At 39.0% G+C, this 12,750-nt stretch overlaps 1 protein-coding gene across 16 annotated transcripts in view; it reads right to left on the bottom strand.

Moving 5' to 3' along the window:
- The window catches only part of LOC106880661 (GATOR2 complex protein WDR59), a 128,702-nt gene that overhangs the window by 107,348 nt on the left and 8,604 nt on the right, over positions 1–12,750 (bottom strand). For all 16 annotated transcript variants that reach the window (XR_016241117.1, XR_016241116.1, XR_016241114.1 and 13 more), the window contains exons 7-11: positions 11,672–11,760; positions 10,114–10,230; positions 6,993–7,070; positions 4,508–4,664; positions 1,148–1,227 (exon numbers count right to left, since the gene is read on the bottom strand). Coding sequence is in view for 12 of the 16 variants with exons in the window: in XM_089349327.1 (XP_089205453.1) it covers positions 1,148–1,227; positions 4,508–4,664; positions 6,993–7,070; positions 10,114–10,230; positions 11,672–11,760 (521 nt within the window). In the remaining 4 variants the exon portion in view is untranslated. The remainder of the gene's footprint in view (positions 1–1,147; positions 1,228–4,507; positions 4,665–6,992; positions 7,071–10,113; positions 10,231–11,671; positions 11,761–12,750) is intronic.

The following is a 12,750-nucleotide window of genomic DNA, read 5'->3' as shown; positions in this document are numbered from 1 at the left end:
CTTCAAATAGGTGACCTGGCCTCTGAGAGGTTATCTTCAAATAAGTGACCTGGCCTTAATGCTTGCAATAGAGTGGACTTTACTATTTAGTCACTATTTAAGTTAGATTTATTCAACCACCCAAGAATAGGAATGGTCACTCTGACAGGCTTCTGCACAATTTTTTATCTCCTAAATTTCACTCAGAAGGCTTTTGCTTGAGCCATGGTCATGGCAGAAGACCCTTGCCCAAGACATTACATAATAAATAGTATTGAACCTGAAACCATATACTGGGATATGAATTTCTTAACCTACAACCTTAAAAAGTGGTCGGTGTTTTTACCTTTTATTCAGATATAATATATCTAGGACTACATTATTTAATGTGTCCTTCCTTGTCATTGCTGTTTCATCCCAGGACAGCTCTAACCTAAAAGACCTGTGATTAAAGGCATTGCAGCCATGATCATCTCATCTTTTACTGAGATAAATGACATTATCCAATGTGCTCTACATTTTTTAAGGCAGTAAACTGTGATATGAAAAAGATTTGGCTGATATTGCCAGTGGATCAAATGACCATGTAGATGCTCCCACAGTGGCAGCACTGCCAAATGCTGTCCATCTCACTGTAAACACACTTTAATAATATAAACACATTCAAATTTTCAAAATCATCATCATTTGATGTTCACTTTTCCATGATTTCATGGCTTAGATGGAGTTTTTTGAGGCAGATTTTCTACTGCCCACTGCCCATCCTGTCACCAACCCAAGCATGGTAATATTTCCCGTGGCCAAATATATTTTCCATGGGAAGCTGAAAATGAACAACAAGACTTGTAGTACAATGACACCTACAAGACAAGGGTACACACACGTGCATACACATATAATGCATACAATGGGTTTCTTTTTAGTTTCCATCAACCAAATTTACTTACAAGGCTTTGGTCAGCCTAGAGCAACAATAGACACTTGCCCAAGGTGCCACACAGTGAGACTAAAGCCAAGACTATATAGCTGGAAAGTAAGCTTCTCAACCACACAGCCATAGCTGGGACTAGTCTAACTCACATATTTCAACATAAAAAACAATAAATGTAAGCAGCATGTAATAAAAGTTAACCTCCAAATCATCAGACTAAGTTTAAAGTAATCTTACCTTCTGCAAGTTAGAATCTATTTTCCAAATTCTTAAACTCTGATCCTTTGACCAAGTCACCAACTGGTAATCATTACTGCCTGAAACACAAACAGGAAACTATTTAGGTTTTTTGGTAGTCATTTTCTTTTTTAGGTAAAGTTTTGTTTAATAGACTCCCTTACACATAAGAACAAAAAAAATGTTAATATTTCACATTATAATCATCATTATCTTCATCATTTAACGTTTGTTTTCCATGCTGGCATGGGTTGGACAAAATGGACTCAGGTGGTTGTGAGAGTCAAACCCATTCCTTCTGATTGAACATCAGATGTGCTACCATTACACCATGAGCCCTCTATCATTGTTTTAGTGACCACTTTCCCAAGCTAGCATGGGTTAGGTGGAATCCATTGAGATAGACTTCCTATGACTGGATACCATTCCTGTCGATATACTTCACTGATTTGCAAGAAAAAAAATATTTCCCCTTGGTTGGTTATGATTTCACAGAAGACTCAGAAATGAATGGCACCACTTGTATCATGGTGATACTCACTTACAACTATTATATGACATCAAGACAAAGTGATACACACACACACGGCTGACCCTATTCAATTTCTGTTGGCTAAATCCATTAACAAACAAGGTTTTAGCCAGCCCAGGACTAATAGTGGAAGTCACTTGCCCAAGGTACCCACACCAGAAATCACGACAACAGGGAACTACACAACAACAGGGGACAACTAGATAACAGCTACCGTCCCAACCACCTCAATTATTTTTTAGACCCAGTACACAGACACAGGGATACAAGATAGCACCAGACATACAGGAGAAACCAAAAGTAATCAATCTAACACACAAAGAACTAACACCAGACCAAATCAACATACTCTCCAAAGGGTTTAAATTTACACCCCCACCCAACATCCAAACTACAACGAAACAAAAGAAGACGTTGCGGAATACTGTAGAAAATTACAACTTGCTGAGGAACTATGCAACAAATACAATGAGGATAAATCATAAGCTAGAAATAGAAGTAACTACACCTTATCAAAAGGTAAGAATAAAATTCTTGACCATTTCTGTGAACATTACGAATTACCCATATCAACACATACACAGATATAAATACAAGCTGGACTTCAGCAGGAAAGAATGGACTGAGCTGAACAAATTAAAGGAGGATAAAACAATAACAATGAAAGAGGCTGATAAAGAGAGTGCAGTAGTCTTAATGGATCATCATCATCACCATCATCATCGTTTAACGTCCGCTTTCCATGCTAGCATGGGTTGGACGATTTGATTGAGGACTGGTGAAACCGGATGGCAACACCAGGCTCCAATCTAATTTGGCAGAGTTTCTACAGCTGGATGCCCTTCCTAACGCCAACCACTCAGAGAGTGTAGTGGGTGCTTTTACGTGTCACCCGCACGAAAACGGCCACGCTCGAAATGGTGTCTTTTATGTGCCACCCGCACAAGAGCCAGTCCAGGGGCACTGACAATGATCTCACTCGAAAACCCTACAAAGGCCAGTCAGGCGGTACTGGCAATGGTCACGCTCAAGATGGTACATCTTATGTGCCATCCACACAAGAGCCAGTCCAGGGGCACTGGCAACGATCTCACTTGGTTTGCCGGGTCTTCTCACGCACAGCACATTTCCAAAGGTCTCAATACTATATAACTCTAGTGCAATCCATATTAGAAGACACAACATACTATGAAAAGGCCCAACACTACAGTCAGCAGAAAATAATGAGAAGCCTAAAAACTCTGATAAACCTCAACAGAGAAGGATTCACCGACAAGGAATACAACTATATTACTAACTTCAAAAGTAAATCCAGTCAATTCTATGGTATTCCTAAGATAAACAAAAGTGAAAAAAATAAATAACGCATGCAGGGGAGCCATAGATATGATAGTCAAGGTATCCCCACCTAATGACCTCCAATTAAGACCTATAATAGCAGGCCCTGCATGTGAAAACTAACTGCCTCAGTAACTTTTTAGATACTGTCTTAAAACCATTCCTGAAGCATGTCAAAAGCTACATAAGGGATGACCTAGATATACTCAATCCCCTCCCTTAAGCAATTAGTAAAAAAACCTTACTCGTATCCTTCGATGTAGTCAACCTGTACTCTAATATCCCCCATAACCTAGGAATAGAGGCAATCCAATTCTCGCTAGAGAATTATTCCAATGAACTCCCACACCGCATCAAAAAAGAATTCGTAATAGAAGGGCTAAAATTCATCTTGAAGAATAACTTCATATTCAATGACAACTTCTATCAACAGAATTCAGGGACTGCGATGGGTATGAGAATTGCCCCCTCCTTTGCTAACCTAGTCATGGGGTACTTAGAAATCACTCTTTATTGTAAGGTACTACAAAAATACGGAAACCTATTCTCCCTTGAAAATAACTGGAAGAGATATCTAGATGACTGCTTTGTTCTTTGGCAAGCACTTCTAAATGGACTTGACATAAACATTCAGTTTATGGTGGAATATAGCCATCAACAACTTCCTTTCACTGAATAACTTTCGAGGCAATACTTCTCAGCTGGGGTGGGGGAGTATTATTGAAAGACAGAAAAAGGTGTCTTGCATCAGAAGAGAAACAGCTACATTAGGTGGAGAGAAAAAGAGGAAAGACGGTGAAGATGTGACGGAAAGGGAAGATGGACCAAACACCCAAATTACAGGGAGGTGTATGTAGTGAGGTGGAGCAAGGATTGGAGAGAGTGAGTTTCCAAGATTGCGAAAGGAAAGCTGGACCTGGGATGGGGGAAAAATGTAATAAGTGGACACAGGTAGAATGAGGGGGTATTAGGAGAATATGTTGTGAGGAAGGGATTCAATGGGAACATATTGTATGCCAGTTGGTACATGGGAGAGAATCTAAGGGAGGAGAAGGAATACAGTGGTAGTGGACATGGGTTGTGGAGTGAATGGGGAGAATGGACATAAAGGACCCATCTTTATGTTCAGGATTTAACTTACCTGGGCAGGTCTTCTCAAGTACAACAAATTGCCAAATACTTTGGTTCTTTGTCATCTCTGTAAGGCTCAACATTTGATCATTTCTCACCAATGATGATTCCTCTGATGATTCCTACCCCTCAATGATGATTCCTACCCTTCTTATTTTCTCTTCTTTATATTGTCCATCAACTCCACCTCCACCCTCTTCTTCCTCTCTGCCTTCTTACTACTTTTCCCTCTGGACCTTCCACACATACCATATATACAACATTCCACAAATCTCTTATCGCTTCTCTGATAAAAAGGGAACATTCAAAACATGCACTCACTTTCACACACAAATCACACAGATAAATCAACAGATTACCTTTTGCTTTATTTCTCCAGTGAAAGTCTAAAACAACATCAGCATGTCCTACAAAAGTGTGCACAGGTTGCTTGAGGTTAGAAATATTCCATAAATACAGATATGGCTCCCTGGTTAATTGAGGTAGAACAAGTGTGACTAATCCAATTTGGAAAGGCTGTGAAAGAAAGGAAACGAGAAAGAAAGATCTGTTAGGAGGGTCACTTATTTCAGAGAACATTAGTTTCTATCTTTTACTTGTTTCAGTCATTGGACCACATTAGATTCTTTTGCTTCTCATAACAAATCGAAATCAAACTAAATTCAATGACTGGCCCCCATGCCAACGTCTCCTTCATTGGACACTAAACTCGGCTTGCGAAGACCTGTTGGGGCAAGCAAAATCGTGATGGCACATGTACCAGTGGAGCACTAAGAGCACCGTTCGAGCGTGATCAGTGCCGCTGGACTGGCTCATGTGCAGATGGCACGTAAAATGCACCATTTTGAGCGTGGTCATTGCCAGTACCGTGTGACTGGCCTTCATGCCGGTGGCACGTAAAAGCACCCACTACACTCTCAGAGTGGTTGGCGTTAGGAAGGGCAACCAGCTGTAGAAACTCTGCCAAATCAGATTGGAGCCTGGTGTAGCCATCTGGTTCACTAGTCCTCAGTCAAATCGTCCAACCCAGGCTAGCATGGAAAGCGGACGTTAAACGATGATGATGATGACCTTTACTCATATTTTGTTGCAATGTCATTTGAAAATATAGTTAGTTTGATTGGTTACATAAATATGGAAGTATTAGGATTTGTCAAGCCAAGTGAAATCGTAGTCGTGGCCATTGCCAGTGTCATGTAAATGGACCCATGCCAGTGGCATGTAAAAAGCACCCATTACACTCATGGAGTGGTTGGTGTTAGGAAGGGCATCCAGTCATAGAAACCTGGTGCAGCCCTTAGCAGTTCCAGTCAAACCATCTAACCCATGCCAGCATGGAAAGCGGACATTAGATAATAATGATGATGATGATGATGAATGCAAACAGTAGCCACTATTATATGAAGAACTCAAGACATCAACAGATGTTACCAATAAATATTATTTATTAAACTGGTTCATAACAAACTGTCAAACACTCTATTTGGTAGAATTTGTTAAACATTCAACAAGCTCCACCAAACAAATGCTGAATGGTTATAAAATGGTTGGTGCACCAATATATATCAAATTTATCATCATCATCGTCATTTAATCCTCCAGCATTCAGATTACTCTGCCAAATCTAATGCTTATTCACACTGTTTCAAATTAACGATTTCAAATTTTTGCCACAAGTGCAGCTTGGGGGAAGAGACTAAGTCAATTACAGTGACCCCAGTGTTCCACTGGTACTTAATTTATTGACCCCAAGAGTATGAAAGGCAAAGTCAACCATGGCGGAATTTGAACTCAGAATGTAGCGAGAAGCAATATACCGCTAAGCATTCCATCCAGTGTGCTAACGATTCTGCCAGCTCACCGCCTTCATAGTGTTTCAAATTAATAACACATTACCTCTTAGCTTTGAGAATTTGATGATGTGACTGTTAATTTTTAGAATGGCATTGTTGGACTGGTGTGAGAGGCCAAATCTGGCTGGTTTGAACATAAAACAGGTAGACTATTAGGGCTGGATATGGCCAGTTTAAAAGCTAAAGGGTTGACCTCCATGTGCTATGCTGGTATAGGTTGGATGGTTTAACAGGAACTGATGTCTAAGGACTGCGTTGAGCTCCAATGTCTGCTTTGGCATGGTTTTTATGGTTGGATACCCTTCTTAATGCCGAATGGTGTAAAACTTCATCAACAGTTATATAACAAGTATATAGTGGTGCAAAATATGTAATTTTTTATGTAGTTAGTACATAGAGGTAAAGACCCTGTTCAGTCATGAACAACCACAGGATTGCACCCAGAAAGTTTCCCTCTGAGACACAAGTCCAGGAATGGCTGTTTTTTGTGGAAGGCTAGCAGTCGCCCATGCATACTAGCCACCCCTCTCCATGTCATCGATTTTATCCAAGGGAAAGGCAAAGACCGATACAGCTTGGCACCAGTGATGTTGCAACTCATTTCTAAAGATGAGTGAACTAAATAAATGAAATAAAGTGTCTTGCTCAAGAACACAACACACAGCCTGATCTGGGAATCGAACTCACTACTTCATGATTGCAAGCCTGATGCTCTATCCACTGAGCAATGCAGTATAAAAATGCCTCATCTTTTGCCAAGTTGTTTTTTCAGTAGAGATATTTTCATCTACATTTCATACATTATATTTAACATATAATGACCATATATGAAAGATCTAACACACAATTGCATGTTTTTGATGGTAGTTCAGTTTAGGTCTAAGAACACAGATTATTTCTAATGAAATGTATGTTTTTACAGAGTTCTTTGAAAATGGGGATGAAAATTAAAACTGAATTTCAGGACATTAAATTATAAATGTATACTTACAGTATAGCGAGCCTTCCAAACTGGAGAACCAGATATTAGCACTTCTTCCTGACGTTTAGAATTTGTGACATCCCAAAACTAGAAAATACAATAATACATGGTTGCATTGCTATGGAGGTATATAGGCCCAGGAAGACCTGGGCTGAGGTGGTGAGGCAAGACCTTCGTACATTGGGCCTCACCGAGGCGATGACTACTGACCGAGACCTTTGGAAATGTGCTGTGCGTGAGAAGACCCGGCAAGCCAAGTAAGATCGTTGCCAGTGCCCCTGGACTGGTTCTTGTGCGGGTGGCACATGAGATGCACCATTTTGAGCGTGGCCGTTGCCAGTACTGCCTGACTGGCTCCTGTAGGATTTTCGAGCGAGATCGTTGCCAGTGCCCCTGGACTGGCTTGTGCGGGTGGCACATAAAAGACACCATTTCGAGCGTGGCCGTTTTCGTGCGGGTGACACGTAAAAGCACCCACTACACTCTCTGAGTGGTTGGCGTTAGGAAGGGCATCCAGCTGTAGAAACTCTGCCAAATCAGACTGGAGCCTGGTGTTGCCATCCGGTTTCACCAGTCCTCAGTCAAATCGTCCAACCCATGCTAGCATGGAAAGCGGACGTTAAACGATGATGATGATGATGATGATGATGTACTGACTATGGGCACGTTGAATATATCATAGCAAATTTCAGAGGCTCTATGAGTGCCTAAACACAGTTTCAGTTGCTCAGATAGGGCTTCCTATAAGGAAAGTTCTACATGGACCACTAAAACTGAGTGCAGGGCACATGCCTACAGTAAAAATTGTTAGGTTCTGATTCACAATATTTCCAAGGGATGCCATACATATAGCTAATTTCATACAATTATCCTAAGAATGATTCCAGAAAACAACACTTATTGAACAGCAGTTATTCATTCAGTCACTAAGGACCTGTTTTCTACTTTAATCCATTAGTGCCCAAACTTTTTTATTTGATTTATTACCAAAAATATTTTTTTTATACAACTCTATCTAATACTAATATATAAAAAAAATTTTATTACAATATTTGAAAGACACTCCAGTATCTCAGAAAAATACACGTTGCAGAAGGATAATCCATCATACCCAATCGATCTGAGATGATGCAGATGCTACAACAAGCACATGCAGATTGATGTTGAAGCTGCTTTCAAGTTGACATGGGCCACAAACACTTTCGATGGCTCTGAAAATTATAAGGGGTCAGACTGAATCATGCACCTCATCGGTCTGTTGCTGTGAGAGTTTCGTCTAGAGATTACGTCAAAACCCTGCCCAAATACTATTCAGGGAGTCAAGCATGCAAATAATATTGAAGGCTCAGAACTATTTGATGGTGATGGCACCAAAGAAAAGTGAGTCGGAAGATGAAAGCGAACCATCTGGGAATCTTCTGGAGGTAATTGACCCATCTGGAAAAACCCCCATGGAGGTTTCACAGGAGCCAAAGCATGGTTGGCCAAACATGATGATAGGAAGCTCTATCTCTCTAGTAGGAATCAGCAGTGATGATCAGGTTAATATAGATGCCCTGTTCCTTGATAAAATACAGAAGGTGTTGTATGAAAACGAGACCTCTACACTTTTCTTGCCATATCAAAACAAACTCATGTCAACTGTCAGTGAAGCTCAGCAATATGTAAAGAAGCGAATATCGAAACCGAGAAACCTGCAGAAGGACAGTAATGAAAAATCATGAGTCTATCATTTATACCTATTTATGTTTTATTATGTATAATGTGAAAATACTGCAAGTTCACGAAACTGTAATTATATACTCTTTTCATTGTGTTTTACTTTTCTTTCTTTTTAAGACGTGTTGCTTGTATCAATATCTGTTTAGTCCATTGCATTTAAAAAAAAAACCCCAAATTACCATAATTAACAAATGTCTTGTTTTTATCATCCAAATGTATATCTTAACTAAAGTGAACGTTTGAAGTACACGTATGTGCTAATTTCATTTGCCTTTTGTTAATTTCTTTTGCTTCGTTGTGTTGTTATATGTGCTTTAAGATGCTTTTTTCCTAATTTTCGTACATACACTATGCTGTTACTGATTCCCACCCACCTCCGTTTATTCCAATCTACCCGCTTATATGAATTTAAGCAAATGTCCAACCCACCCGCTTATTTCAACACCCCACCTATTATTTGGGACTCGAGAGTAAATAAATGATTTAAAAAAAAAAAAAGAAAATCAAGGGAGACAACCTAGAAAATATTTAAATTTTATAGTTACCACTATACAATTACCGATTTTCCAACCCACCCACTTTTTAAGCAAATATCCAACCCACCTGCTTATTTCAACCCCACTATTATCTGGGACCCAAGAGTAGCTCTTTTACAAAGTAAGATAGGAAAGAACTAGAGTAAAGAATTCAAGTATGCAGATTATCTCTTTCTTCTAAGTTAGAAGCAATATTAAGATAATTGCGTCTAAATTGTACATTTTCTCTGTGTTAATGAAAATATTACAGTGAAATTAATGCATCATTAGCCCCATCATTTAACATCCGTTGTCCATACTAGCATGGGTTGGATGGTTTGATCAAATCTTGCAAGTAGGTGAGTTGCATCAGACTCCAGTCTGATTTAGCATGGTCTCTATAGCTGAATGCCCTTCCTAATGCCAACTACTTCACAGGGTGTGCTGGGCACTTTTACATGGCTCTGCACGGACCCTTTTGCTTCTCAAAGAATTATTGTAAAATGAAGTTTCAGCAATAAAATCTTGAACTTGAGGTATACAGTCTTTTTTTTTTTAATGAAGACAAGATATTCCATATAGTAATATTAGGAGCAGGAGAAATGGACTTGAAAACTATTAATGGTCAGGAACTGAATCATTGTAATTTTTAGGTACATTATCAGAGTTACAGCTGAAGTTGACATTACTGTCATCAGACTATTGCTTGGGTATCAACTTTATAGCAGAGATTTGAAATTATCAGCAAATGTTTGGGACATCTTAAAGATTTTCAATGGAAAGAGAGAAACAGAGAAGAGGGTGAGGGGTGGGGGGACACTTTGTTCAATGACAAAATTCTCATTCAGAATTAGTACCAACTAGTATATCAAAATGTGGAAGTAAAAACTTACCTTCACTGTACAGTCCTGACTACAAGTAGCTAAATTGTACTCTGAAAACGGACTCCAGTCTAAACCATAAATCTTGGACGGGTGGGCTGCAATATACTGCACAGCAGTATTTCCTTTCTGTCAGGATAATATAAAGACATAAGTGATATAATATCAAAGGTTGGGTTTCACAAAACTAAATCTCTATGCAAAGTTTTCTATATTGTGAATAGTTTCGTGCTATCTAAATACTTCTAGGCTTTACAATTTTTGTTATAGAGTAGATTCTCAAGACAGGCACTATGGTTGTAAGCTTAATATGTTAGATTACTGGCTGACTGCATTCATGACCACAAGATCCAGTCCCTGTTGTAGTGTGGTAGCTTGTGTGCCTCGATGACCCTGAGAAAGCAATACCAATGGAGTTCAAGTACTTGGTAGGGCCTCACATGCGAGACAAGTCAAAGGACACAGGCCAGAATAATATGGACCACCACTTTCCAGAGAGAGAAATAGGTTTGTGTAGGACCAAGACTCCTACCTAGAAAAAAGCAAAGTTACAGATGCATGGATGACAAAACCAACAAGATCTAGGAGAGAGAAAAGCCTTCTGTCAGGGAAACATACAACCACAAGAGTGGTGGAAGAGAGGGTGGCCTAAAAATAGCTAGAGGTTGAAATACTGAAGCAGAGCTGAAAAAGCAGGGATCCAACTGGAAAGAAGTGGAAAAGATAGCCTGGTGTGTAAGTAGCATTATCATAAGTTCACACCAAACACCAACTGTTGTAAAGAGCCACATGGTGTGTATTCATTAGGTTTGCATTACTGACATAGATTCTATTGCTCTATTTCTACTTCATAGTTAGTAGGAAAGAAATCTTAGTGGAAAAAAGTTGAACAATGTGAACATATCCAAATAAATAAAAACTTATCTTGGAAAGGGAAAAAAGAGAAAAGTAAGAATATGAAGCACAGTAAAGATTATAACATGAATGGTGATTCCAAGTGGAACTGAATCCTCTGATTAGTATTCCAAAGACTACTCAGTCACTTGTATCTAGATGTATCTGGTTTTGCAAATAAAATTTACAATACTATTTTATCTTCTATCTCAGTGCTACTCAAAGTGGTGGTCTGCGGACTGGTGCCAGTCTGCAAGCCATCAGCTGCTGGTACACGGCAAGTTTCCAGAAAAGAAAGAAACATTATAAAATGCTTACGTAATATTGTATTATTTGGTTACAAAATAAATACAAGATAAGAAAATTGTCAACTTTTATTATATTCATTATATATATTGTTTCCGGTATAAATTAATATTACTAAGAAATATTACCAGTCCCTGGCACATTGGAAAAACAAACTGCCAGTACGCCACATCAGATAGTTTGAGAAGCACTGTTCTATCTAATTGTATTTTTTAACCAATAGACATTATAAATAAATATTATAGTCGAACTTTCCAGTTCAGGATGGAGTTGTTAAGGATTTGATATTAAGTTACAATTTTACAGTTAGGTGTGGAAATTGGTACAAGAGAATGTCAAGATCTAATGGAAAAGATTTTATAAAACCTACCCTTGGATCCCAAATTCTGACATCACCTTCATGTGTTGTAGCAAATGTGTTGTTGGTAACTTTGTTCCATTGAACCTGAGAGGCACCAGCTTAAGGAAAAGACAAAAGAAAAGGCAGCATTTGTAAAAACATCCTCCTTTCTCATGTGATTTGGTCATCAAATGATAAAACATCTTGTGAGAAATGGCACAATAATCTTATGTATAATCAATTACACGTAACATACAGACAAGACAACCTATATTTCATAGCAGCACAGAAGATATAACACAATAGATGTAATACAATTGACATAATGACAAAAGTAGACATAACAACAGAGCAGACATTATATAGAAAACACTGCAACACAGCAGACACTACAACACAATATGCATTGCAACAGAAAAGATGTTACAAATTACAACACAACAGACATTAGAAGATATAGTAACACAACAGTCATCACAACACACAGGTGAGCCTGGTCTAACATATAATTCAAAGTGCTATATATATATATATATATATATATATATATATATATATATACACACACATATACATAAATATATAGATAGATATATACGAGTGTAGTAATATATCACCCATGTATATATCATCATCATCATCGTCGTCGTTTAACATCTGCTTTCCATGCTGGGATGAGTTCGACAGTTTGACTGAGGGTTGGCAAGCCAGAAGGCTGCACCAGGCTCCAATCTGATCTGGCAAGGTTTCTACAGCTGGATGTGCTTCCTAATGCCAACCACTCCAAGAGTGTAGTGGGTGCTTTTTACGTGCCACCAGCACGGAAACAGTCAGCCGGCACTGGCACCAGCCACATTCAAATGGTGTTTTTTACATGCCACCGACATGGGAGCCAGTCAGATGGCACTGGCATGGACTACATTTGATTGGTGGTTTTCATGTGCCAATCATTTGAATGGTGGTTTTCATGGGTGTCAATCAGGCAGTACTGTCATCAGCTACAACAATGACTTCACTTGACTCAACAGGTCTTCGCAAGCGCAGTTTATTGCCCAATGATTGAAGGGTACTCTGATATGGACCAGTTATGCTGCACTGGCATAGGCCAC

Source organism: Octopus bimaculoides, chromosome 1, assembly GCF_046866305.1.
Source record: "Octopus bimaculoides isolate indiv1 chromosome 1, ASM4686630v1, whole genome shotgun sequence".
Lineage (NCBI taxonomy): Eukaryota > Metazoa > Mollusca > Cephalopoda > Octopoda > Octopodidae > Octopus > Octopus bimaculoides.
This window is presented reverse-complemented; position numbering and strand designations above follow the sequence as displayed.